General features: G+C 37.1%; 1 protein-coding gene across 2 annotated transcripts in view; it reads left to right on the plus strand.

Moving 5' to 3' along the window:
- XIRP2 (xin actin binding repeat containing 2) overlaps positions 1-25,656 on the plus strand; it is a 256,785-nt gene extending 231,129 nt beyond the window's left edge. For both annotated transcript variants that reach the window (XM_072962100.1, XM_006201097.3), the window contains 6 exons: positions 4,728-4,838; positions 5,696-5,768; positions 6,710-6,840; positions 7,500-16,857; positions 18,940-19,073; positions 23,764-25,656. In XM_072962100.1, coding sequence (XP_072818201.1) covers positions 4,728-4,838; positions 5,696-5,768; positions 6,710-6,840; positions 7,500-16,857; positions 18,940-19,034 — 9,768 coding nt within the window. In that variant the 3' untranslated portion in view covers positions 19,035-19,073; positions 23,764-25,656. The remainder of the gene's footprint in view (positions 1-4,727; positions 4,839-5,695; positions 5,769-6,709; positions 6,841-7,499; positions 16,858-18,939; positions 19,074-23,763) is intronic.
- The last annotated feature ends 1,421 nt before the right edge of the window (positions 25,657-27,077 follow it).

Consider the following 27,077-nt stretch of genomic DNA (forward strand, 5'->3'; position numbering starts at 1 on the left):
GATGGTCAGCCAGAATACCAAACAATAAAATTATTGGATCATGAGGGAAAAAATAGAATCTTAATTTTTAAACTAGATTTGTATAAAATCAAAAAATTTTCACACTCCTAGAAAAAAGAGTGACTATTTGCCTATGCATTCACTCCTTGATGTTTTGGGGGGCATCTACTCTCTACCAACAAGCTAAACGTTGGGATTTGAGGATGCATGCGTTCAGTTAAAGGAGAGGGTCATATTGTCAAATATGACTGTGAAATGCAATCAGCAGGTAATAGAGATATGTATGACAATAGAGAATACAATAAAAGTAGCAGGAATAGTTAGCTGCGCGTGGAAAGGTCAGGAAAGGCTTCAAAGAGAAAATAATTTTTGAGCCAAGACTAAAGTGTATAGTGAATTTGGAAAAGCCTTACTGTGAAACTCATAACCTGGGAATGTCAATTTTTATATTGTAAAAATTTAAAGTAAATTTTTTTTAAAATAAAGAGAGAGCACTCAGGGTGAAAGAAAACATGTCTACATTTGAACATTTCCAAATCTAGACAAACACAATATATCAATCATAAATTTGTATACTTATCACTTAAAAGAAAGAACTGATTATTCTTTCAAACCTTGGCTCAGTCTACATTTTGCCAACACAAATAGCACATTTTGGCATTGTTTTTGTCTGTTTGACAAAAATGCAAATAATATTAATATATCATAACCCTTTCTAGTTTCATTAAAAATGAGGTTAGTGATGGGTAAAATTGCTAAATTGCTGGCATTGAGCATGAACTGTTTTTTCTACTCTAGTGAGGCAGCTATCATCTGCTATCCTGCCAGTCTTTTATCACGTTTTTTCTATTCGGTATACTTCTGAGTCACAATATTAGTGGATCACTATGAAAAAAAAAAAAAGCCTGTCCTTTTCTTTCCTTACTCATTCTGCTAGAATGAGTTTGCATTTTTATTGGTAGAAATGTACACTGTTTTCTTCCCGTAGTGATAGTAACAATGGCAGGTTGGGTAGGCAGAATGTGAACTCTTACCTGTGCTGGAGGAATCTCCTTAGGAGACGTGTACATCAGTGATAGACTTTTGTGATATACTTGGCTAACCTATGAGCTGGCATCAGATTGGTGTGAGCTACACAAACGTTATAACATTGTTTTGTGACTGTGTCACATTTTCTCCCTCAGAGTCCAAAGTTAGAGCACATGTATCCTCTGTGTTTCTTTTAATAGATGAATAAGATTTTTTTTAAGTTTAAATGTGATTTAGTAACTTAACAAAGGTTATGGCACACCTAGTATAAAGGAGAGAGTGAGTACAAATCTCCCATTCCTGACTTTGGTTAATCTACTTATGAATGAAACTGCATTTTTCTTCTTGCAGCCTGATCCATATTGGAATTTAATTTCTAAGTACCAATTTCATGAATTGTTTCTTGTGAATTTATGTGTGGTGTTCTGGCCAGAATTCTTCATTACATTTTATTTGTGTGATTTGATTTTTCTTTCCTGAGCATTATGATGATCCAGAGTTTTATCTAACCCTACACCTTATAGACACCAGCAATTGGGAAGAATGAAAGTCAGATTTAAAATCCAGCTAAACCAGTTGCAAAATGTGAAACACAGTAAATAATGGAAACAAGATCTTGGAATATTTTAAGACAGACTTTATGAGAATTGCAGAAAACAGGGGGCAGTAAAATTATGCATTGACACTGATATACCAAACTAGCGTAGCAATTGTGGTTCTATTTAGTACTAGTACGTAAGTGCTGAAGTACGAACTTCACAAGTCTCAACTAAATTTATGCACCCTTGTACTGTTTATGTTGTGCCATCTCCCACAAGAGAATATACTTAGAGATGATAGACATGGATAGTTTTTACCCAAGTAGATGCACATTAAGTATAAAATGTTTGCCCCAGAAAATGATTATTTTAAAATATGTGTCAAAATAAATTTATTTACTGTTTTTCTTATCCCAATATTTTGCGTTTGTCTTTCTCAACGTACAAATCCACATTACTAACTCTGTTCTTTCAGCCTGACAGTTAGCAGCAAGTATCAGAAACAAATTTCTATGGTTCCAGGCAGGTTTTTTAAAAAGGGTCAACTTGATGTTAAATATTAGTAAGTAATGGAAACAGTGACCAACTGAGAAGTGTATGTCCCAACTGGAATGATTGGCCATGACTTTGTTCCAGCAAGCCACTGGTTGTTGGAATGTGAACCCAGTGTTGACAGATCTTCAAAATTTTCAAAAGTAGGCAGAAATCTTGACTTTTGTAGATGTTCACATTTTTAAAACTTTAAAAAAACACTGAGTGGGTCAAAGAAGCTGGCCTCTGGGCCATAGCTGGTCATTTGGGCCTCCAGGTAGACGTGATTCTACAGTAACGATGAGAGTGCCCTTCAACAAGGATCTGGGTACTGGTCAGTTTCCCACTGTCCCCTACTCTTTCACTGTCAGCTTAAGCAATACTTCTTACTTCTCAATGTGTCATTAGAAAGCCATAGAATATTCTCATTATATTCCTATAGACTTGCCACAGTCATACAGTTGTAATGGAAAGAGTTGTTTTCTGTACCTGTGTATTTTTTCTATCTGTGGTTTTCAGTGACTGTTACTGTTCCCCTCGGCCTAATATTATTGATATCCTGAAGTAAAACTCAATTATGCCAAGTTTCTCATTATATGGAATTAGGATTCTTTGCATTCAAAGTAAAGCATATGGATTATTTATTTTCTATACTCCCTCTTAAGAAAGTAAAGGGCACATTTTGCTTATTTTCTGTCCTCACTTTTAGGACATTCTCAGGCAAATAGAGGGTTGAATGAAATTAATTTATTAATGGAGTTTGCTATTTTAATCATTCATTCATTAAGTAAACTTTCCTTAGCACAAACTGCATGTCAAGCATGTTAATAAATATGATTTGATATATATGGATAACTGACTAGGGCTAGAAACCCATTCTGCTTAGGAAAAAATTACCTTGTCTTCAATTTAATGAAATATAATCTACATTTTTTCAACTTTATTGAGGTTCAATTAAAAAAAAGTATAGGCTATTTAAAGTGTACATTGTGATATTTCATATGCATATACATTGTGAAAGGATTCCTTCCATCTAGTTAACACAGTCAATGAAATATAATTTACATTTTAAATGGCAAACTTACATTTTGTTTTCAATTCTCTGTAGGACTTTGGGGAGGGTATCAACTTTTACTTAATTCTCCTTCCTAGAATAGTGTAATAAGATCAGATCATACTATATATCTCTAAGCAAATGTCTAACTGCCACGTGGTTAATCAGAACTTTAACCCTGTATACCAAATACCCTTGGGGGAAAAATGCTAGACACTACAAGTCCACTAGCAAAAACATAAGAATCAGAAGTCAAGATCTCATGAGTTAAGTTTGAATTTATTCTTGGTTTAGAGGAGTAGAGTTTGATAGCTTAGCGCTATTTAACTCCACATTAAAAAAAACTTTAATGCTCCTATTTGATCAATAATAATAATAATGCACCTTTACTCACTTGACTATTCCCTAATAGGACAATTTTTTTTAAAAATCCCATCTCAAAAACAGTATTTGTTAGTCATGTAGACATCAAGAGTAAAGTTGGACTCCCAGCTTCAGAGGAGTTTAAATACCTGTGTTCTTGGAGAATCATCTGTCTGTATCCTTATTTTCTTATGTTAAGATTTTTAGCAGTATGCCAGCTACTGCATCAGATCAGTTAATCAATCAACCATATACTTGAATCAGAGCACAGCCATAGTAACAGCAGGGCTGGATCACCGAAATTAACAGGAGCTTCAACCTTCTAATTCAGCCAGAATCTCCTGTTCTAACTTAACCAAAATAAAAAGTAACTCCCTATGTGAAGATGGAGAAATACACATTAGCATAATGTGGCTGGTTTATATTGGTTATATTTAATGATTATATTCTTCCATTGAACTCTGGTTGTGTCATCAAACTAGATGCCCAACTTGAAGAGGGGAATATCTTTCTGTAACACAAAAATCTGACTCACAAACAACAAAATACATTTCAGCAAGGATTTTCGTTTGCTATCTGAGATTCATCTCTGTCAAACTGAGTACAAGATGCCTAATTAATGTTTGCTGCTTACTAAGGGCAATAGGCAGAATAACGGCTCCTGGAGGTGTCCATGTTCTAAACCTCAGGATTTGGGAATACGTTGTAACGTGGCAAAGAATTCAAGTTGCAGATGAAATTACTGCTGCTAACTCACTGACCTTTAGACAGGGAGATAATCCTGGATTCTCTGGATTAGTCCAATGTAATCACAAGGGTCCTTAAAAGTGAAAGAGGTGATCAGAACAGAGAACTGGAAGATGTCAGAGTGAGAGAAAGCTCAGCTTGATAGAGGAGGGAGGCCATGAGCCAATGAAAATGACCAGTCTCTAGAACTTCAAGGAGCTGGCAAAGGAACACATACCTTCTGACATCTGCCAACACCCATTCAGGGTGAGGCCCATTCCAGGCTTCTGACCTACAGTACTGTAAGATGCTAAATTTGTGGTAATCTGTTACAACAACCAAACTAATACACTGAGGAAACTTAATTTATTTTTCAGAAGACTCTATCATTGAAATTCCATTAATTAAAAAAAAGTTAAAAATTCCAGACCTTTCTTAAGGCATTGTCTATTCATTCATTCACTCATTCATTCATTCATTTTCAGGAGGTAATCCGTAGCAGCCAGGTCGACATTTCAAGAAGCAGCCAGGAAATGGAAAGAAATGAACAAGAAACTTCCAAAGCACAAAAAACTGATGTTGTTGGAACAGAAATGGTAACTACTTAGAAAGATAACAGATAAAGATAAAGATAATTCTGACCTTGTTATAAGCAATTGCTTTTATTGTCCTTTATATATTTAATATCCATACACATCAATGTCTCTTTTCCCACTGTGGAGCTGATGTTCTTTGAAAAATAAAATGAGCACCCTAAAAATACAAGTGCATTTTAGGTATTGTCGACTGAAACAAATGTGCAACCTTAAAGTTGAGAGTTATGTTTTACTTGGTAGGAGGACTTGAGCCAGAATGATAGCCTCTCAGCTCACTCTGAGGGACTGCTCCAAAGAGGTAGGGGAGGGGCTAGGTTATATAGGAGCTTTACAACAAAGACCAGGTAGTTGGAACAATAAAAGATTACTTGTTATCCAAAGAAAAACAGACATCTCAAGTTAGAGAATTTAGTGCTTTTCTATGTATGGGAGGAAGCAAACATTTGGGCCCATTGAATTCATTCCTTTGACAAGCATCTAGCTCTCTAGGGCCAGTATCCTGTCCTTTATTATTCTGAGTCCCCTCAAAGTGCACCATTGGGAGTGGCTGCAGAGGCTGGGCTGCAGGCTTGTCTTCACTGTGGTGGGTGGCAGCAGTGGCTGATGACTTGATGGCTTCAGCATTCTTTGTTTACTGATATGGTTTGCAGTATTTTTTGTTCACAGTATCAATTCATATGTGTTCTGCTATAGCATGAGCTCATGCATTAAAATAAATGATCGAGGTTTAATTAGCATTTCTCAATGTGCACTGAAGTCAGATGAAAAATCATTGTGAAAGGAAGAATATGTGTGCAATCCTGAAATAACTAACTTCTTAAAAAGAATTACTTATTTTAAATTATCTTTAAACACAGGTCTCTCATCTTGGAAAGCACACCGAGGAAATAAATCAAGCTTCTCAGCTCCATCAATACGTTCAAGAAACAGGTAAGAACCTGGTATTAGTTGACCCCAGCATATCTTTTTCCTATTGATGTTTCTGTGTTTGAAGGGAGGACTTCCGAAGCACAGTCCTTCCCACTAAGTAAAGTTAGTAACTATGACTCACGATCCCAAAAGGGAATGGGTAGTAGTACTTCTATTTACAATTATACTTAGGTTTTGCCTGTGGTATGAGATGCGATAAGCTTCTAAAAGAGTTCACTGCCCTTCAGCCCTATGATGTATTCATCCTCAAAGCCTAAAAAGTGGTAAGCCGGCCACCTCCGAAATGCTTTTTGCCTCAGGGATCTAGAATCAAACTTGATGTTGATCAGGCTCCCTGAGAACAGAAAAGCTATTTAGAGTGTGTTACTTTTACTAACAGATTTAAGCACTTTTAAGTCAAATTACCCAGCCTACAGATATGAGATTAGACTACAGACAACCCTATGCAAGTTTCTGTTACTGAGTACAAGGTGTTTTGCCTATAAAAGATGAATGAGAAGTTTTGCTGCCCTGAAGAGCTAAAAGGGAACATTTAAGCCAATGGTGACCCAAACATTACTTGACAGTATCTGAATTTGGTTTTACTTGAGTTTTGTTTAAGAAAGTCGATCTTCCTTTTCTGTTCTTCTGCTGTTCTTTTTATTGTTTTCTAACTTTTATTATTTTTTTCCTGAGCATAAGAGTAAAACATGCTTGTAGAAAATTTGGAAAATATATACAATTAAAATAAACAAGTTTCATCATATATGCCACCATTTTTCTTCCTGTATTTCTTGACAGACTAACATACATAATGAAATTTTGCCATATGTATACATCTGTATCCTGAATATTTGTACTTAACATACATTATGAGAAGTTTCCCCATAGCATTATAATGCCTTCTCAAATGTCATGTTTATTAGCTACATAACATCCCTGGTGTTCTTTTCTGATTGTAGTCATAGATACACCTGAGGAGGAAGAGATTCCAAAGGTTTCAACTAAGTTTTTAAAAGAGCAATTTGAAAAATCTGCCCAGGAAAAGGTCCTTTATTCTGACAAAGAGACAACCCCAGCCAAGCAGATTAAGGTAAGATGGTTTCTCTACACAGAGACATATTAGGTATAAAGTCAGATGTAAATACATAGCATTTTCAAACTGAATGTTGAGGTGGTTTTTCAAACACAACAACAATATATCCTGAACCAGTACTTAACCTGTTCCATAAGAATATTGTTCTATATGAGAAGAGCAGTAAAAAGAATGAAAACTTTTCTCACTAGAGAAAATTAGGAAAGAAAAAAATCATGTATGCACTAAAGTTTAATAACCAACATTAGATTAAGTAATAAAGCCAATTTTAAAAATGTCATATACTTACTCTGTTCTGTTTAAAATTTCAAAGAAAACAAAACAACCCTCAAAAGTACTTTAAGACTTTTGTTGTTTCCCTCTAGATTACTCTGCATAGCACATTAAGTAAAGGAAGAAAAATAATCAAGATTATGTGTAAATTTTAAAATCCTGAGTCATTGATGTATGGGGAATCTAACTCTAAAAGTGCAACTGGATTATAGGAAAGATAGTGACAAACACTGAATATTGCTTCTAAGTAGGTCCCTAAATGGAGCGTATCACCTGTGGTTCCCAATGGAGATGTCACAGTAGGTGGGCAGGTGAAGGGCCATGCCTAGGAAGGCTCCGCCACTAACTCAACTTTATAAGATTCGATTTTCTCTCCCTTAAAGATTGGAAGTGAACATGAAGAGGCTTTAAAGCCATCATCAGCTGTGGGTACCTCTTCCACTTCTTATACTTCACACAGCCAGAGGAAGGAAACATCAGCCACGAGATACAGTGACCACAGTTCCACTTCCTCAGCTCTGACACAAGTTAATGCTGCTCCTTTGGGAAGGACAGAAGAATTTCCTCCTCCCCCACCCAACATACTTCAAGCTCCACTAGGTGTGACAGCATTTTCCCAGTCCCCTGAACTCCCCAGCCCTCCTAGAATACCACCAGTCCCCAAAGAATTATATTCCAAGCAAAGAAATTTGTATGAATTAAACCGTTTATATAAACACATCCATCCAGAGTTAAGAAAAAACTTAGAAAAAGATTATATCAGTGAGGTTTCTGAGATCGTCTCTAGTCAAGTGAACCCAGGGAGCTCAGTTTCAGCAGATGTGCAGCAAGCCCGGTATGTTTTTGAACATACGAATGACACTTCTCAAAAAGGTCTGAACTCAGAAAGAGAACACTTGGAGTGGGATGAAATTCTGAAGGGGGAGGTGCAGTCCATGAGATGGATCTTTGAGAATCAGCCATTAGATTCCATCAATAATGGCTCTCCAGATGAAGATAGCATCTCCAAGGGCATTGCTGATCAAGAAATCATTGCTGGTGGTGATGTGAAATATACCACATGGATGTTTGAAACCCAACCCATAGATACACTGGGGGATCATTCTTCTGGCACTGAAGGAAATGCAGAGAAAATTCCTGAGCTAGCCAGAGGAGATGTCCGCACAGCCCGGTGGATGTTTGAAACAAAGCCATTAGACTCACTGAATAAAATGCATCAAAGTCAAGAAGAATCAACAGTAACTGCCATAAAGGACATAACTGGGGGGGATGTCAAGACTGTAAGATACATGTTTGAAACTCAACATCTGGATCAATTTGGACAGCTTCACTCAGTAGATGAGCTGCACCTACTGCAGCTCAGATCTGAGCTCAAAGAAATTAAGGGAAATGTTAAGAGAAGCATAAAATGTTTTGAAACTCAACCATTGTACGTTATCAGAGATGGTTTAGGTCAAATGCTAGAAATTAAAACTGTTCACAGAGAAGATGTTGAAAAGGGAGATGTGAGAACAGCACGTTGGATGTTTGAAACACAGCCCTTGGACACAATTAACAAGGAGATCACAGAAATTAAAGTTGTCCGAGGAATATCCATGGAAGAAAATGTCAAAGGCGGAGTGAGTAGGGCAAAGTGGTTATTTGAAACTCAACCTTTGGAGAAAATCAATGAAGAGTCAGAAGAAGTCACCATTGAAAAGGAAACAATCATAGGTACAGATGTCTCTAGAAAGTGTTGGATGTTTGAAACACAGCCGTTAGACATTCTAAAAGAAGTTCCTGATGCAGACCCTCTAAGATCTGAAGAGATAATAGGGGGTGATGTACAAACTACGAAGCATCTCTTTGAAACCCTTCCAATAGAGGCTTTAAAAGATAGCCCAGATGTAGGAAAACTTCCAAAAATTACTGCTTCTGAAGAAGAAAAGGGGGATGTTAGACACCAAAAATGGATTTTCGAAACCCAACCTCTGGAAGAGATTAGAGAAGATAAGAAAGAGTATATACGAACAGTGAAACTTGAAGAAGTGGACAGAGGAGATGTAAGGAATTGCACTCATATCTTTGAATCCAACAATTTAATTACATTTGATGCATCACACAAAATAGAAGTGGAAGGAGTCACAAGGGGCGCTGTTGAGTTAAATAAATCCCTCTTTGAAACAACACCACTATATGCCATTCAAGATCCCCTTGGAAAATACCATCAAGTAAAGACAGTCCAGCAAGAAGAAATCCTGAGAGGGGATGTAAGAAGCTGTCGGTGGCTTTTTGAAACTAGGCCCATTGACCAGTTTGATGAAAGCATTCATAAGTTTCAGATAATTAGAGGAATATCTGCTCAAGAAATACAGACTGGAAATGTGAAATCTGCTAAATGGCTGTTTGAAACCCAACCTCTTGATTCAATTAAATATTTTAGCAACCTGGAAGACATAGAAAGTAAAACTGAACAAGCTACAGATATTGTCAAAGGGGATGTCAAAACCTGTAGATGGCTTTTTGAAACCCAGCCGATGGAGTCTCTGTATGAAAAAGTTTCATTAATGACCGGCAGTGAAGAAATTCATAAGGGAGACGTCAAAGCCTGTACTTGGCTCTTTGAAACTCAGCCACTTGATGCCATAAGAGATGGCTCTGAAACAACAGTCAAGCTGCAAACTGTAAAACAAGAGGAAATCCATGGTGGGGATGTTCGAACGGCATGTTTTCTTTTTGAGACAGAAAATTTGGACAGCATACAGGGAGAAGAAGGAAAGGAAGTCAAGGCCACAGAAATGGACATCCAAGCTGGGGATGTCTCCGGCATGCGGCATAAATTTGAAAATCAGTCCTTAGATTCTATTAGTTCCAGTTCAGAGGAAGTTTTGAAAAAGATCAAAACCCTAAAGGCTGAAGATATTCAGAAAGGCAATGTTTTAAATTGTAGGTGGCTTTTTGAAAATCAACCCATTGATATGATAAAAGAAAGCCAAGACGGTGAATTAGTTAAGACAGTGACAGACATACAAGGTGGAGATGTAAGAAAGAGGTGCTTTATTTTTGAGACTTTTTCTTTAGATGAGATTAAAGAGGAATCTGACTTTATCAGCACCAAGAAAACAATTACTGACGAAGTAATAAAGGGTGACGTAAAAAGCTACAGAATGCTCTTTGAAACCCAGCCACTCTATGCAATTCAAGATCGAGAAGGGTTTTATCATGAAGTGACAACAGTTAAAAAGGAAGAAGTAATTCACGGAGATGTACGAGGGACAAGGTGGCTTTTTGAAACAAAACCATTAGACTCAATTAATGAATCGGAGACTGTGTATGTTATTAAATCTGTCACACAAGAAGACATTCAGAAGGGAGATGTTAGTTCTGTCAGATACAGATTTGAAACCCAGCCACTGGATCAGATTTCAAAAGAACCACATGATATTGTGCCCACTGTAGACTACATTCAAGGCGGGGATGTAAAGACAAGTAAAAAATTCTTTGAGTCTGAAAATTTGGATAAGAATACTTATATAAGAACTGTGAGTGTCAATGAAATACAAAAGGGCAATGTTAAAACATCTACTTGGCTATTTGAGACTCATACTCTAGATGAGCTGAGAGGAGACAGGTCAGAATATGAAAATATCAAAACAGTCACCCAGGAAGAGATGCAGAAAGGGGACGTAAAGCAGGCAGTATGGCTTTTTGAAAATCAAACTTTGGATTCCATTAAGGAAGCAGACGAAAGCATCACAAAAATCACCAAGGAAGAAGTCCCTCCTTCTGATGTCAAGACAACGACATGGCTCTTTGAAACTACACCCCTTCATAAATTTACTGAAAACAGGGTAGAAAAGGTGGAAATTATTGGCAAGAGCATTAAAGAAACCTTAGAAGAACTCTACTCTCAAAAAGTTGTTGAGGCTCCTGGCATCATTATTGAAGCTGATGAAGTTGGAGATGTTCGGATGGCAAAATACAAGCTAATGAATCAAGCATCTCCTGAGATACAGAAAGAAGAGATTATCAGGGTTGATCTCAGAAATATAATGGTGAACCTACTTTCCAAAAAAGACTGTACAAAAAGAGAGATTTTGGTTAGTGAAGAAGAGAAGGGAAATGTTAATTTGACCAAAACTCAATTATTAAACAGATCAACAGAATTTCATGCTGAAAAAGAAGAGATAGTGAGTGGTGATGTACAACAAGCAATAAAAAACTTGTTCTCTGAGCAAAACTCCGTAAAGAAAGGCATTTTAATTCAGGAAGATGAAAGGGGAGATATTAACATGACTATCTACTGTCTTCTCCATGAAAATACTAGTGACACAATTGAGCGTGAAGAAGTAATAGGGGGCGATGTAAAACGTACCATTCATAATTTGCTGTCTTCCATATCAAACAATAAAATAACTGAAAGGGCTAAAATTGATGCCTCTGAGAGGGGAAATGTTCAGTTTTTCACAACATGCATAGAAACTGGAGCTTTGGATTATCTCAAACAACTCCAGACAGGGTCAAATGAAACACTGACAGCTATGAAACAAGAAAAGGAGGAAGAAATAATTGGTGGTGATGTAGAAGGCACCAAACTGTTACTAAAGAAAAGACGATCTCAAGTTGAACGTACTGTTAGTGAAACTGACATCATCCCAGGAGATGTGCACAATACAGTTAAGGTTTTTATGACGGCACCCCAGAGTACATCTTGCACGATACCCAAAGAAGAAATTATAAGAGGTGATTTAAAGTCAACCCTAAATTCCCTCAGCCAGGCCGTAAGTCAGAAAACAGTGGCTAAAACGGAAGAAATTTTAAAAGGTGACATGCTGGCCACACTCAAGTCACTTAAAGAGTCAAGCCAAAAATGGAAAGAATCTAAACAGCCTGATGCCATCCCTGGGGATATTGAGAAAGCTATTGAATGCCTTGAAAAGACAGCAAACACAAGGACAGAAATCCTGAAAAAGGAGCTTATCCTAGATGACCTTGAAGCATCATTAAGGAGTCTGAAAGAAGCACAAAGAGCTTTCAAAGAGATAGATAAAAAAAGTATAATCAAAGAAGATGTGAAGTCTGTGATGGGAGGATCTGAAAAAGAGGAGAAAACAGAGATTCATCAGGTAGCTGTCGAGAGGAACAAAAAAAGTGTTCTTCAGCCAAGACCAGGACCATTTGAGCCAGCGGCCAGGTGGCAAGGGGGAACAGACATTCTCAATCAAACTACAGGCAAATCGTGTCATGGGAATTTCACAGAAGAAAGAACTAAGGTTAATCTTTCAATAGCCCCCAAAGGCACTGTAAAGATTGTCGCAGATCGTGAACAAAACAATAATGCTGTTGAGAAAAACCTTAGAAGGCTATCTAATTCACCCCACAAAGCTATTAAAAATGTATTGGAAGCAGGAGACAGAATGGGTATCTGGACTGATAACACAACAGAGCAACATCTTAGGGATGAACATGTGAGCAGACAATTGGCTTCAACAATGTCGGTTAGGGAAAATTCCAAAACCAAGGAATCAGAGGCAGTGAGAGAACAAAAGAAGGATGCTGTCTTTAACTCTTTTCAATCTATTGAGAAAACAACTGGAAAGCAACAGACTCAAACTTGCGACCTAAGGAATGACCACCAGAAGACTGAGGCTTTCCCTGTCAAGAGTCCTAAAAATACCAACATCACTAACATACCAACAGACACACAAAGCTCTAAGCCCAGTTTAACCCAGGGTCCAGTCAACAAGATGACTGGAAAAGCATATGATGTTTCAGGGGACTTTAAGAAACAGACTTTGTTAAAGCAAGAAACGCAATATTCTAATAAAGATATAAAGAAAAAGAACATGAACCCTCAGCCAGTGCAGCAGACTTTGCCTGTGGATCAAGATATGTCAAATGTAACAGAAGTGAAAGTCTCCCAAAAAAGCCACAATAAATTTAAGGCAACTGACAAAAAGCAGACTGATATTCATCTGAGGAGCCAGGACTTTCTAATGAAGACAAATACTTCCGCAGATTTAAAAATGGCAATGGAAATGTCCTTTAATCCAATGAACTTTAACCCTGAAAATAATGCAAAAGAAAGTGAGCTCCCTCTTCCACCTCCATCTCCACCACCTCCTCCACCATCCAATGCATCATCAGAAATTGAATTTCCTCTTCCTCCTCCACCTCCTTTGATGATGTTGCCCGAACAAAATGCATTTCCTCCCTCACTGTCCACAGAGAAGATAAAGGCTGAATTTGAAAATTTTCCATGCCTCCCTCTTCCTCCACCACCAGAAGATGAGAAATCTGAAAGAGAATATCTATCCATGTTTCCACCACCCCCTCCTCCTCCAACTCCATCTCTAAAGCCAGCACATCTCCTTTCCTCCTCTGTTCAAGAAAAGCACAGCGGAGCATTCATACAACATTCCCAAGAAGAAGCCTCAAGCTCTCAAGCTAAAATCATAACAGGAAAATCAAGAGGACGTTTGCCACCTCCCACACTCCCTAAACCCAAATTTTTCAAGCAGATAGATAATGAAAAGAATCACAGTTCCTCAAAAGAAGAATTGGAAAGTTCCCTGCCAGATTTGGAATATAAAATTACTCCCTCAAAGGATCAGAAAAGAGTAATAATGGCAACTAGCAGTGAACACATAGAGACAAAGCAGAACACATCAAGAAAAAGTCTTGATAAAGGAAAACAGTTATCTATGGACTCTACAAGGTCACTGTCCCAGATGGCTCCAGAAATTTCACTGCCTAAGGCAAAACTGGTAGCGCCTCTCGTCAAGTCTCATTCATTTCCAGCAGATGTGGGACAGCAAAGTCCAAAACCTTACATGAGAAAATTTAAGACACCTTTAATGATTGCTGAAGAAAAATACAGACAACAAAGAGAAGAGCTTGAAAAACAGAAACAGGAGAGTTCTTGCTACAACATAGTCCAATCAGAAAGCCAAAATCAAAAAGTATCAGAGTTTGGAAAGGAAGTCCTGTTACAAAAAACAAAGGAAGAGGGTGCCCTACATGGAATGGATTCACAGGTCACTGTAGCCCAAACCAACCTGGTATCTCAAAGTCTTTCTCAAGTACCAGGAGTGTGTGCTGATAACCAGCTTTCCACGTCAGCGGTGACAGTCACAGCCAAGAGGCTCCAACATGTTCCAGCAGCCTCAGAGGACAAAGATAGCATGAAAAAGGAAGTTTTACAGAGCACAAGGGACATGATCCAGTCTAAATCAGCTTGTGAAACAAAACAGAGTCACCAAGAATGTAGTACACAGCAAACACAGCAGAAGAAGTATCTGGAACAATTGCACCTGCCCCAAAGCAAACCAGTTTCCCCAAATTTCAAAGTTAAAACCATCACACTTCCAACACTAGATCATAAGTTAAATGAAACAAACCACAGCTATGCAAGCCATAAAAAGCAATCTGAAGCTGATGTCCAAACCACTACCAAACAACAGTACCAGGAAACTGAGAAAACTGAAGCAAGCACTGAATACAGCCATAAACAATCTGTGACTGAAAAGTATCACCAGTTACCTAAGAAAGAGAAAAGAGTAACAATAAAATTGCCTATGGAATCCACAGAGGAAAGCCATGAAAGTAAGCTCAATATAGTTCAAGAGAAGCAAAGAGAATTTAGAGAACCTGAGAGTGGGAAACTTTCAGGAAGTGAGGAAACAATTCAAGGACCACCGATGACCGGTCCAAAGAGAGAGAGACTAACAGCTGAAACAAAACAAGAACATTTGAATAAATCAGCCCAGAAGATAATCGAACAAAAGGTTACTGGTACACATCTTGATTCACAGACTCAGAATTTTCAGCAAACACAAATAGGGACTTCTGAAAGTCAGGTTGAACGTAAAAAATTGCCCCAGTCATATAATAATCTGCAGGAAGAAAAATGTCTTGGCGTCAAGGGCATACAACAGAAGCAAGTCTTTTCTAATACTAAAGATTCAAAGCAAGAGATCACACAGAACAAATCTTCAGTTTCCTCTGTGAAAGAATCCCAGCAGGATGATGGAAAGTGTGCTGTAAATATATTGGAATTCTTGAGAAAACGTGAAGAACTACAACAGATTTTGTCTAGGGTAAAACAGTTTGAAGCGGAGCCAGACAAAAATGGCCTTAAAACATTTCAGATGCTGTTAAATATTAGTCCAGCATGGCTATTAAGTGAGGAAAAAAGAGAATATGGAGTTCGCATTGCTATGGAGAATAACGTAGAAAAAATCAAAGAAGAAATAACACACATTAAAAGTCAGGCAGAGGATATGCTTGTGTCCTGTGAAAATGTAATTCAAACAGCCATGATATCCTCCAAAGCAGGAAAGCAGAGAAATAAAGCTACTAGTCTTAATGAAACAGTATCCAAAGTGTCTGATGCTAATGTCAACTATAATAAAAACACTGAGCAAAAAGAAAGCACAATTGTAGAAAAAACAGAGCATCACCAAGTAGCAACTCATAAGGAAGAAACTGCTCATCATCATGTGAAAACCCATCAGCAAATTAAACTAGATGATACCAAGGTTTCTCTTCCCTCGTTAAAAACACGCCCACCGTCACCGACTTTCATAACAATCGAGTCTACCGCCCGGCGAACAGAAACCTCTACTAAGGGTGAGCTTTCTCAGTCCCCTAAAAAGGACAGCTTTGCTGAGCCGTCACCAAGGCCTGTGCCACAGCCATCTAGAATTCACGGAGCAAATGCCTCCCCGTCTCCACCCCGGAGTCGCTCTGAGCAACTTGTCAAACTCAAAGACACCACTGCAAAGTTATCCAGAGGGACCGTCCCATGTTCGTCGGTAACCCCGGTCCCCATAGTAGAGAAGAGGTCTGAGATCATCACATCTCCTGCCACACTTCGCCGTCAAATTAAGATAGAGGCTCGAGGTAGGGATTCTCCACCTACAATCACAATACCTTTAAGTGTCAATCATGTTGATAGTGGTTCCTTCAGAGACTCAATGCAAGCTCAAGAGGAAGTTAGGAAAGTAGAGAAAAGGGCGACTTACGTTCACAAAGACGGAGTAAATTCCTCTAAGGGCTTAGTGCCAGATACCGAGAGTTTTGATGCAGTTGAAATCATCCGCAAAGTGGAAGGACCCCGCCTGTCAGAGCATGCGCAAAGATACGAAGCCGCCAACCGGACTGTTCAGATGGCTGAGAATTTCATCAATGACCATGAAAATGAAATAAACAAATGGTTCAGGGGATTTGAGGAGGGTCCAGTTTTTGAAGCAAAGTCAAATAGAAGAGTTTATGCAAATGGAGAAGCAAACCATAATATAAAACAAGAAAGTCACTCATTTTGTAAGGAGGAATTTGGATTAACGTCTTTAGAAAATAGTAGCTTTACGAGCTTTTCTCTCAACCATCCAAGAGAGCTGCAAGAAACGATTCCTGTGAAGCATCCCAGCAGCTCTGAAACAAGGTCTCTAGGTGAACATTTCTCAGGTGTGGATGCATTCGAGAGTCAAGTTGTTGGGTCGAAGATGACAGTCTCTTCATCACACAGCTCAGAAGCTGGAAGGTCTGGCTTTGACTTCAAGCATGCCCCACCAACCTATGAGGATGTCATCGCTGGCCATATTTTAGATGTTTCTGACTCACCTAAAGAACTCAGGAGGAATTTTCAAGAGACATGGCAGGAGAGTGAGAAAGTTTTTAAAAACCTGGGATATGCAGCCTCAGATGCTTTGACAACTGAGATGAAAACCACCTTCCAAGAGGAAGCTGCATTTATACATGGTAAATGAGCTTGCCAAGGGTGAAGTAACATTAACCCATTTAAAGGCACGTGTTCCATTACTAAGACCACTTGCAGTTGAAAGAGTACATGGAAAGAACTAAACAGCATAACCTAAAACTAACAGCTTTCCCTGCTTGTTGATATCCTTTCTTTTACAATGCTTGCTTTTATTATGTTCTCTTTACAAAAGCATTCAACATGATTCACCCACACTGTGTGACAATAACAAATACTACTCTAAAGATTATTGAGACCTGTATTTGTCAAAGTATATGAGGCTTTGGATAAAGCAGCAGGTATAATAATAATTGTTATTGTGATAGTATTAATTATGTATATGTAACACTATATTTATTAGTAATTGTATGCTATTCGTACATTATGAATATTTCTTATTTAAAGTATTTTATCTACATGTTTAAGACAATATTAGATAATATCACTTGATCTACTATTGACATATTTTTAACTGCCGGACTTAAATGGTGTTTGCATTTGAATTCAGTGCAGCCTGGTAATAATCCAAGAAACAATTTACAGTCTTCACATGTACTTTAAGGATTTTTATTGATTGGAATCTCTCACAAAAGTGTAGGTATGGAATTAGACCTTTTCTATATTAATTATTGTTACTGAGTTGGATGGAATTAGCTTTCTCTAATGTCCCTCATTTTTTTCCCTGTAAGTGATTTTTTTTTTTTTACCTTTTCAAAACCCCAAATGATAGCTCAATTGGCCTTATTCACGGATGAACATGGACAATACATTTGAAAATGTGACTGTATTTGGAAAAAGGGATATTTAAAACATATGAACTTAGTACATATTTCTTAAAATCCAGAGAGCAGCTCATTTCTTTGTATTTTTCTTCTTTTTATAATTGATGAGGCTTCACAATAAAAAATTAACATAATTAGGGTAGTGCATTCTTTTAGACAGACTGAAAGAAATAGCAAGCTTAAAAATTAAAACTGCTGAAAAAAATAATTATGCCTCTATCATATTTGCAACATATGTGTCTAGTTTATCAGGTTAATATGATTTCTTAATGTACTTGCTTCTGACATAATTAAGCAAAGCTGTCTAATTAATTTCAAAAGCTCAGTTTCTGTTAAGATAACTAAAAATGTAAAAAACACAAGGAAACTTGTATTAAATATAGAAATGTGTCTCCCAGATTTCTCAGTAGCCCAAATTGAGCATGAAAGCATTAAAGTGTATGTATTTATTTGTATAAAGAACATTAAGCCTGTATGCTCTTGTATATAACTACTATGAAAGCTTAGTTATTCTCACAGGATCATTGTTAGGATCAAAACAATGCTATAGTGAAAGTTCCATGCCAGGTTTGAACTACTACGCGAACACTGGTTCGTGGCATTCCCATGGGAGCAGCAGCAAGTGACTGTAGGTAGAGCAAGGGAAGAGTAGGAAGGTTCTGAGAGACTGATGTAAGAATCTCCAAAGCCTTAAAATCTAAAGCTGTTTAGATTGGGGACAAACGGCCTTGAACGTTTCAATGTATTTAGGAGTCTCATTGTCTTAAAGTTCAGAATTGGTGTCATAGAGTCGACACTAAGTCATCAAGAAAATATTTAAACAAATATAATATCATCTGAAAAAGATATGTGCATATTTTAGAAAAATCTCTCCAGAATGCTTTCAAAACAAAAACTTTAGATCAAGTTAGGTGTAAACCTTCACGTATATGGAAAGTTCAGTTATATAGAATGATACATGCTCTCAGGGCTCCTCACGGCTGAGTTTCCTGTATATTCTTTTTAATGTAGTAAGATTCATGAACACATCATGTATGTCTCCTCAAATAATAAAAATCAACTTTTACAATGTAGAAATAGTAGAGACACCAGAGTAAGGTTGATGGTAGCAGAGCCTCAAACCTTGATGGTAGGATGCCCTGCGTTCAGAGGAGCAGCATTCAGAGCATTAGTCTTAGAGCTTTCTACTTAACTGCATGGCCAGGTAACATGCTGTTGTCGTTTGTTTTGTTATCCTTTGTTTTGTAAAACAATGTGACTGAAGACAAAATTGCATGAGCTTTTATAAATTTTTAATTTTAGAAGCTGCAACTCCAAGACAAAGAGACATGTATACTTTGTCAAAAGACCGTTTATCCAATGGAGTGCCTAGTAGCAGACAAGCAGAGTTTTCATAAGTCCTGCTTCCGATGCCACCACTGCAACAGTAAGCTGAGGTAAAATGTTTTGTGTTCTGGGGCACAAAGATTCACAGAGCCTGCAGAGTACTTATAACATTGCATCTCTCAAAAAATGGCATTTTCCAGCTCTTGCTGCCATCAGTTAAGGCAACAGCAAGAGGGGATGACGTCATGCTCTGTTCTGTGTTGCTCAGGAGGGCTGTGACCATTTTCCTTTTGATATTTTGCTTTCTTAAATCCAGAAGGATCCCTTTGTCCAAACATGGAGACCACATAAATAAGAAAAATCAAGAGTTCTTCTCACCATCATCACCACAACCACCAACCTGCCCCAATGCCGTGCTTCATAATGTGGGGAGGATCATCTTTCTGAAATGCAAATCTGAGCTCACTACCCTGTTTAAAATATATAATGGCTTCCTTGATCCAAAACATTTGCATCTATTTTTCTTTGTTTTTGTTTGTTTGTTTGTTTTTACTTTCTTTTGAGGGGAGGGGAGGTAATTCAGTTTATTTGTTTATTTTTTAATGTTGATACTGGGATTGAACCCAAGGACCTTGTGCATGCTAAGTACATACTCTACCACTGAGCTATACCCTCCCCCCCAAAAAATTAGCATCTTCATATGACTTAAAAGGAAGTTCTGTCCCTTCTCTTCTCCTAACACCTCTTCCACCCTTGCACATTATTTTTCATGAAGACAATTTCTTTCAGTTCCTCAGAATCATTACTTTTCTATGTCACATCTGGCTGGCCCAAAATATTATTGCTGCTCCTTGGAGTTTTCCCTTGCCTCTCCCTCAGCTCTCAATCCTGCTAATATCCACTCATTCTTCTGAGGAGACCTGCTTTAACCTCCATATATGGATCACAGCATCCTGTGTGCTTTCCCCATTCATAACACATCTAATGTAATTATCGCTGGCTGTAGGAAATGTGTTAATGTTTGTCTTGCGAACACCTAGTAAAGGCTGATGTATGATAAGGACTCAAAAATCTTTATTTCATGACTGACATTTTAAAAAATCACTGTAGAAAACCCCACAAATACAGAAAGCCAAGCAAAGCAAATCTGTGGCTCAATAAATTGTTATACAGTGAACACTTTGTAACCACTATCAAGGTCAAGAAATACAACATTGCTAGCCATTCCAGAAACTCCTTCTTTGCTCGGCCCTACCCGAACACAACCCGTCTCTTCCCTGTGAGTAAATAGTATCCTTTGTAATAATTGCTCCCTTGCATTTTTATAGTCTCATTTATCCAAATGTGCTTTCTTAGATACTGTACTTTAGTTTTGTTCTTTTAAAAAAAAACTTTGATGTATCTTTTAAGTCTTTTTAATCTATAGGCTTTCTATCTATTCCTTTCATTCTTTACAGTTTATTTTTTGAAGGACTCAGGATATTGACCTGTAGAGTTTCCCACAGTCTGGAATTGCAGATCAGGTGCTCCTTTACCCTCTGTATTTTTGCCAAACTGTCAGCTTAATCTACATTCTAGTTTAAACTAAGATTTGATTCCTTTTGCAAGAACATAGGGAGGGTTGATAAGAATATGCTAAGCACATTATGTCTGCTCTTCTCTTGTTTTATGATCATAGCAGATATTGAAGCTTAATATGTATATCCATTAAATTGAGGTTTGCAAAATGTGGATATTCTTTAGTTCATTGTTTCTTTTTCATTATTAGTTAGAGTATTTTTACAGGAGATGCTACCCCTCATCTACTATTGGTTACACAGTAGTACAATTGGTAGAGGAAAGGAAGAATAATACGTTATTCTTTCCCTTTATTTACCAGTTTTGTCAATGTATCAATTATTTATTTAACAATTTAATGTAATGATTTCTTATTGCCTAGAGGTAACCACTTTTAAAATATTTAAATTCTTTATAAACTCATAGATTTACACATTTGATTGGCTTTAATCAGATGCAATTATCATCATTACAGAAACTCAAATTATTCTATCCCTGGCCAGCGGAAGCCACTTCAGGTTGTCTCCTGAGTCTTTTTGGCAAGACCTTAGTAATCTTGGATAGCTTCTTCATTATCTGATAGGACTAGATATTCCATGCTCATCTTGGACATTTACTGGCCCAGATCTGGAATCAGTCATTTCTCTAAGCCTTAGTTTTCTTTAGTGAGAAATGACATTTCAAGACTACAATCTTGATGCTCTTACTATTGGGTTGGTCACTGTTTCTAAGCTTTTCTTAGTATTAAGAACTTGTAAATGTTTACATATAAAGACAAAATGTGTCATGAATTCACAATGATGTTTCCAAATTGAATTCAAAATTGCATTGCTTTTGCCTAGTTTCTTCTCTATTACATCCATATCTCCTTTCTTCCACTTCAGGATTTCTGGTTTTCAAGGACAAAGGAAATTTTAAAAATTTAGAATATCCCATATTTATTTGGACAACGGTTTTGGAATGATAAAACTATTGCCACTGCTAATTTGATTATTAAAGTATTAAAAATTGCATTTGCTCCCCTGATCACCGACACCTCATTTGTAAAAACGGTTGTGCTTTGTCTTCTGTCATATTATGTAGCCATTGCATGCCATATTATCACCTCTTTGCCTTCATTTCATCTTAGTTTATAGGTAATTATTTAATGTTTACCATCAATCTTTGTGTTGATGTTTCTATGGTAATTCTGGTTGTTCAAGCTTATTTTCAAGTAGATTTCTCAGAAAGCTCATGGAAACTATATTCCTAGAGTCCTTTCATGCTAATAACAATTTGTGATCTTTACAATGGAAGATCGATCTTGCTGAAAGTAAAATCCTTGGCTTACATTTTCTTTCATTGAGTATCTTAAATCCATTATTTCGTTTTCTTCTGGTATAAAGTGTCTGAAATGTCTGATAATCTAATTTTCTTTCCCTTGCATCATACACTTTTTTTTTCCTTTTTAGATACACAAAGGATTTTTTTTCTTTTTATTAAAAGTCTAGTAATCTTATTAGACTGCTCCTTGGTGTTGGTCATTCTGGATCAATAGTGTCAGTTTTCCACTGTGTTCTTTCAATATGTAATTTCATACTTTTTTATATCAGAAAACTTTCCTTAAATTATAGCTTTTTTAGTAGTTAATTTGTTTCATTATTTCATTTCTTCTTTGGGAACTCTTACTATCTCTCAAATCCTTATCTCTTTTACCTTTTATGATTATACATTTTCATCTTTTTTTTCCTATTTCTCTTAAGATTCTTTCTGTTAATTTGCTATTGTATTTCTTTTAGTTTAGTTTTTATTGCTTACATGTTTGCATTTTTCCTTTTATTTTTTTCCTGCTATCTGACACTTTGTTTATTACTTTTCCTAATTAAAATTCATGCTGTTGTTTCAGGTCTTTTATCATTTTCTTAAGGTCTTTTAGCTCATTTTGAAATAGTAGGTTAAAATTTTGATATTTTGAAAACATGTTTTTCTAACATGTTTTCATTGTTTGCAGTGATGTTATAATGCTCCTTACCCTTATTCTTCTAATAACTTTGCATGATATCTGGCCTTCATACTTTTCTGTTACTCACTTATATGTAGAATTAGTTTTCCCAAATCTTAAAAAGAAGCAAAATTCAAGATAGTTTTCCCAACTTCACAGAACTACCTCTTCTAGTTTTCGTATACTGTTCCAAAAGCTATGATGTCTTGATTTGGGGGATTTCCTGCCTTGGTTCCTCTTCCTCGTGTTGACTGGGGCCTTGTTTTCCATTTCTGTCATCACTACCCACCTCAATTCTGATTCTACTCCCATATTTGTTTTTCTCAGTGTGGAGGTCTTTTTCTAAGAGGGGAATCTCAGTGGGTCAGTTTTGAGTTTGACTTCTCTAGCCTCTTCAGTCTTTCCTACCACAGGACCTTTGCACTCACTGGCTGTTGGAAAGGGCAAAACCTCTCCCAATTTCAGCTGCTGTTCTCTGGTTAGCATGTGACACTTTCCAGGAAGTGTTGGTTGGCTATTTTGTGGTCTCATATTTTCAGGTCCATCAGACACCTTCCTTGCTCCCTCTGCTCTCACCCGTATAGATGCAACTATCATGCTAGTCTTGTGGCTGTTGCTGGTTTGTCCTTACCTCCTTATATTTTGAGGTTGATGGGGATACCTTGTCACTTAGTTTTGTTGTAATTTTATCCATGGGTTTTAAGTTTTGATCTGCTTTTAGGTGGAGATTCAGAGATATTTAAAAATGCTGCTGCTGCCTTTGACTAAATTTGATTTTAATTTTAACAGGCACCCTATTTGTTGATCTCTCCAAAGAGACCAGATAAAAAATTGCATAGGCAAGCTTTCCAATTCATTCAAAATTCAGTTAACACGGAAGTTCAAATAGGTGATTTTTGCATGTATGCTATTCAGGATTTATTGAAAACTGCAACCCCTCACATAAATCACTGAGTTAGCACAGATTTAGCCCTATCATTTTACACCATCTATAACTACATATGCATTACACTCTAATACCTATTAAACCAATACCTGATGTACAGCATGACATTCTAAATACTGCAAGACAAGTATCGTGTAGGGTATTAGTGGTAACTATTATCTAACAGAAACGTTCAATTAATAAGCACATTCCTATTGCCAGTAAGTTAATCGTACTGAATCTCTGACTCATTCTTGAAATAATTAATTCTCTAATTCCCTATGAATTTGCAGTGTATATATAGAATGTTAAAAGAATTTTTTTTTGTTTTTGGCAGTTTGGGAAATTATGCATCACTTCATGGACAAATATATTGTAAACCTCACTTTAAACAACTTTTCAAATCTAAAGGAAATTATGATGAGGGTTTTGGACACAAACAGCATAAAGATCGATGGAATTGCAAAACTCATAGCAGCTCAGTTGACTTTACTCCTAATGAAGAACCAAATATGTGTAAAAACAGTGTGGAAAACACCCCCATGCTTGGAGAGCTTAAGAAGCATTTAGATGCTGATAACAGTGAAGGGCAAAGGGATGATTTGAGAAAATGTGGTGAGAGGGGAAAATTAAAAATCATTTGGCCCCCTTCCAGGGAGATACCTAAGAAAACGCTCCCCCTTGAGGGAGAGCTCAAAGTGAGTAAACCTAAATGGCCACCAGAAATGACAACCCCTACATCTGCTGCATTTAAAAGTGACTCGTTGATAGAACACATGAAAACTCTGGAAAATAAACTACAAGAACAGAATAACATGTCTTTCCTGCAGCCATACCTGCAGTCCATCCGTATGTCTCAGAAAGAGGATGTTACAGGAATCAAAGTAATGGAAATGCACGAAGCAAAAAGAGATGAGAAGAAGGAAGGAAATAAGAATGTGCAAGATAAGCTGAATGAGGCTGAAGATACAAAGAATAAGAGGAAAAGTGAAATGGATCTTAATGACAACAATAATGTGGTTGTGCAGAGTGCTGAGAAGAAGAAAAATGAAAAAACTAATGAACCTGATGGTGCAGAAGTTTTACAGGTTGCTAACGCTGATGATGAGGTGGTGCTGGAAAATCGTAAAGAGAATTTGAATAAGAATAATAATAACAATTATGTAGCAGTCTCATACCTGAGTAATTGCAGGCAGAAGACATCTATTTTAGAATTCCCTAATCAATTGCCACTGTCAAGTGAAGCACACTACCCTGCAAATGAGTATCAAGTTGAAAAGTTAGAAAATGCTTCTAGAATCTCAGAGTTACTTGGTATATTTGAATCTGAAAAGACTTACTCAAGGAATATACTAGCTATGGCTCTGGATAAACAGACTGACAGAGCTACTGCTGGCAGTCCTGTGCAGTCTGTCCCCAAGGCGGGCCTGAATGTTGGGATCACAGTAAAGGGGGAAAGTTCAACGCCCTCTTCTGACCCAAGTATCTTAAACAGCAAAGGATATCATTCGAATAACAAAAATCTACACTTCTTCTTTTCTAACACTGTGAAAATCACTGCTTTTTCCAAGAAGAATGAGAACTTTTTTGAGCGAAACTTAATAGATTCTGTAGATCAAGTTAACAATATGCCATGTTTGTATTTAAGAGAATTGGGGAAGGACATCAGACATTGGCATGGTGAAACAATAGGAGCGGCACACATTAACGAAAAACGTTTTGATGCTCCCAGCAGTGAATTTACAACTAAGCCTTCATTTCCCGGAACGGAGATCCAGTCTGAACAACTCACTGTGGAAGAGCAAATTAAAAGGAATAGGTGCTACAGTGACACTGAGTAAAACATCTCTGGCCACCTGCAGTCCTCACTCAGGCACTGAGAAATACCAATGTCCTGAAATAGGACTTCGGGGATTTTGATAACCTTTTGTTGAACATGTAAACGTAATGATCAGAAATCTCGTGTCTGTCATAATGGCATATTCCTTGTATTACACTATGATGATTTTCATAATTGGTTTGAATCTACTTTTATTCTGACTGGAATGAAGAGATGAAAAATATGACTATGTTTTCCTGTCAAGTGGCACTTAAGTATATTGCTCTGTTTTTCAACATGCCGAATAACATCATCGGTGACATTCTATATTGCTGATATTTATCACAATTCTTACATTTTCTCTAAAATTTATGCTGAAATAAAATTAAGCCACCTGGGGTGCAAACTAAAGCACTTGTGTTACTTTTTTCCATATATATTGTTATTCTAAGTATATATGTTTTCTGTGATGTAGGAAGTATCTGTCTGGGGGCAAGTATTTAATACACACACACATACTCTCTCTCTCTCTCCTGGAAAAATTCAATATGAAGCCAAAGCCACAGTATTCTTAGAAAATATAAAATATTCTTTCTCTTTTATGTTCTCTTTTTTAAAGATGTGAGGATTATTTTGTCTCTTCAATAAACTACCTATAAACTGGCATGGAACATGTCTATAAACATTTAATAAAAAATACCAATTTTCTTCCAAAACAATGTGGAGTCCATACTCAGATATCATCTGAACCAGAAATGTTTTAGAAGTTACTTAAATAAATTATGCAAATTGAATTTTTAATTGCTTGCTGTATGCAATTTATAGGCATACAAACTATATCACTATATTTTGTTTGTCAAGTTTTTCTTATATTTAATGGATATTAATTTTTTCTGTTAGGAAAACATTGTCTTTGGAAAATTTGTCTTCCAAATTTCCTGCTGAATTTGCCTTTCCTCAAGTACATTTGATGATTGTGAGGAAAAAATAACATGAATATAAATGAGCTGCTTTGCATTGATTTAAAGTGTACATATATGAAACAGGCCTTATCCCATATTTTCTTCCGTAAGCACAAACTCGTTGCCTTTCTGTCAAGTTTGAAACCAAAATGCAATGTTGAAAACGAGTTCTTTTTAGAAAGTTTATACAATTCTCTCTTGTTAGTACATTCTCAACAGACATCTAAGACCTGCATTATCAGTTTGCCAACATGGCCATACAGGGTCCCACAGACTGGGTGGGTTAAACAATAGAAATCGACTTTCTCACGCTTCCTGGAGTCTTGGTTTCCACGATCTAGATGCCAGCAGGGGTGATTTCTCTTGAGGCCTCCTCGCTCCTTGCCCAGCAGACAGCTGTCCTCTCACTGGGTCCTCACATGCCCTCTCCCCTGTGCGGCACACGCCTGATGTCTCTTCCTCTTCCTAGGCAGACACTAGTCCTCCTGGATCAGGGCCCCACCTGATGACCTCATGTAACCTGAATTACATCTCTAAAGGTCCTGTCCCCAAAAACAGTCACACCGGGGGATAGAGCTTCAACATACACATTTCTGGGGGCATTTTACCCAACTTAATTGAACACTGAAAGTCTGCCAAGAAAATAGCAAGCCGTGGGGCTACAATAGCAAAATTTTTGTTCAAACTGAATTGTTGCACTTTCTACACTACTCTTCATATATTCTCAATGACACAGCGTCATTTCTACAATCCCTTATGCTAAGATTACACAAAAGTTCCCATAGAGAAAAAAAATAACTTACGAATGATTAGGACATAATGTCTTAATGTATAGTTTTTAATGTCAGTTGTGCTTTTACTAAAGTGCCT

Source organism: Vicugna pacos, chromosome 5 (genome assembly GCF_048564905.1).
Source record: "Vicugna pacos chromosome 5, VicPac4, whole genome shotgun sequence".
In the NCBI taxonomy this organism is placed as follows: domain Eukaryota; kingdom Metazoa; phylum Chordata; class Mammalia; order Artiodactyla; family Camelidae; genus Vicugna; species Vicugna pacos.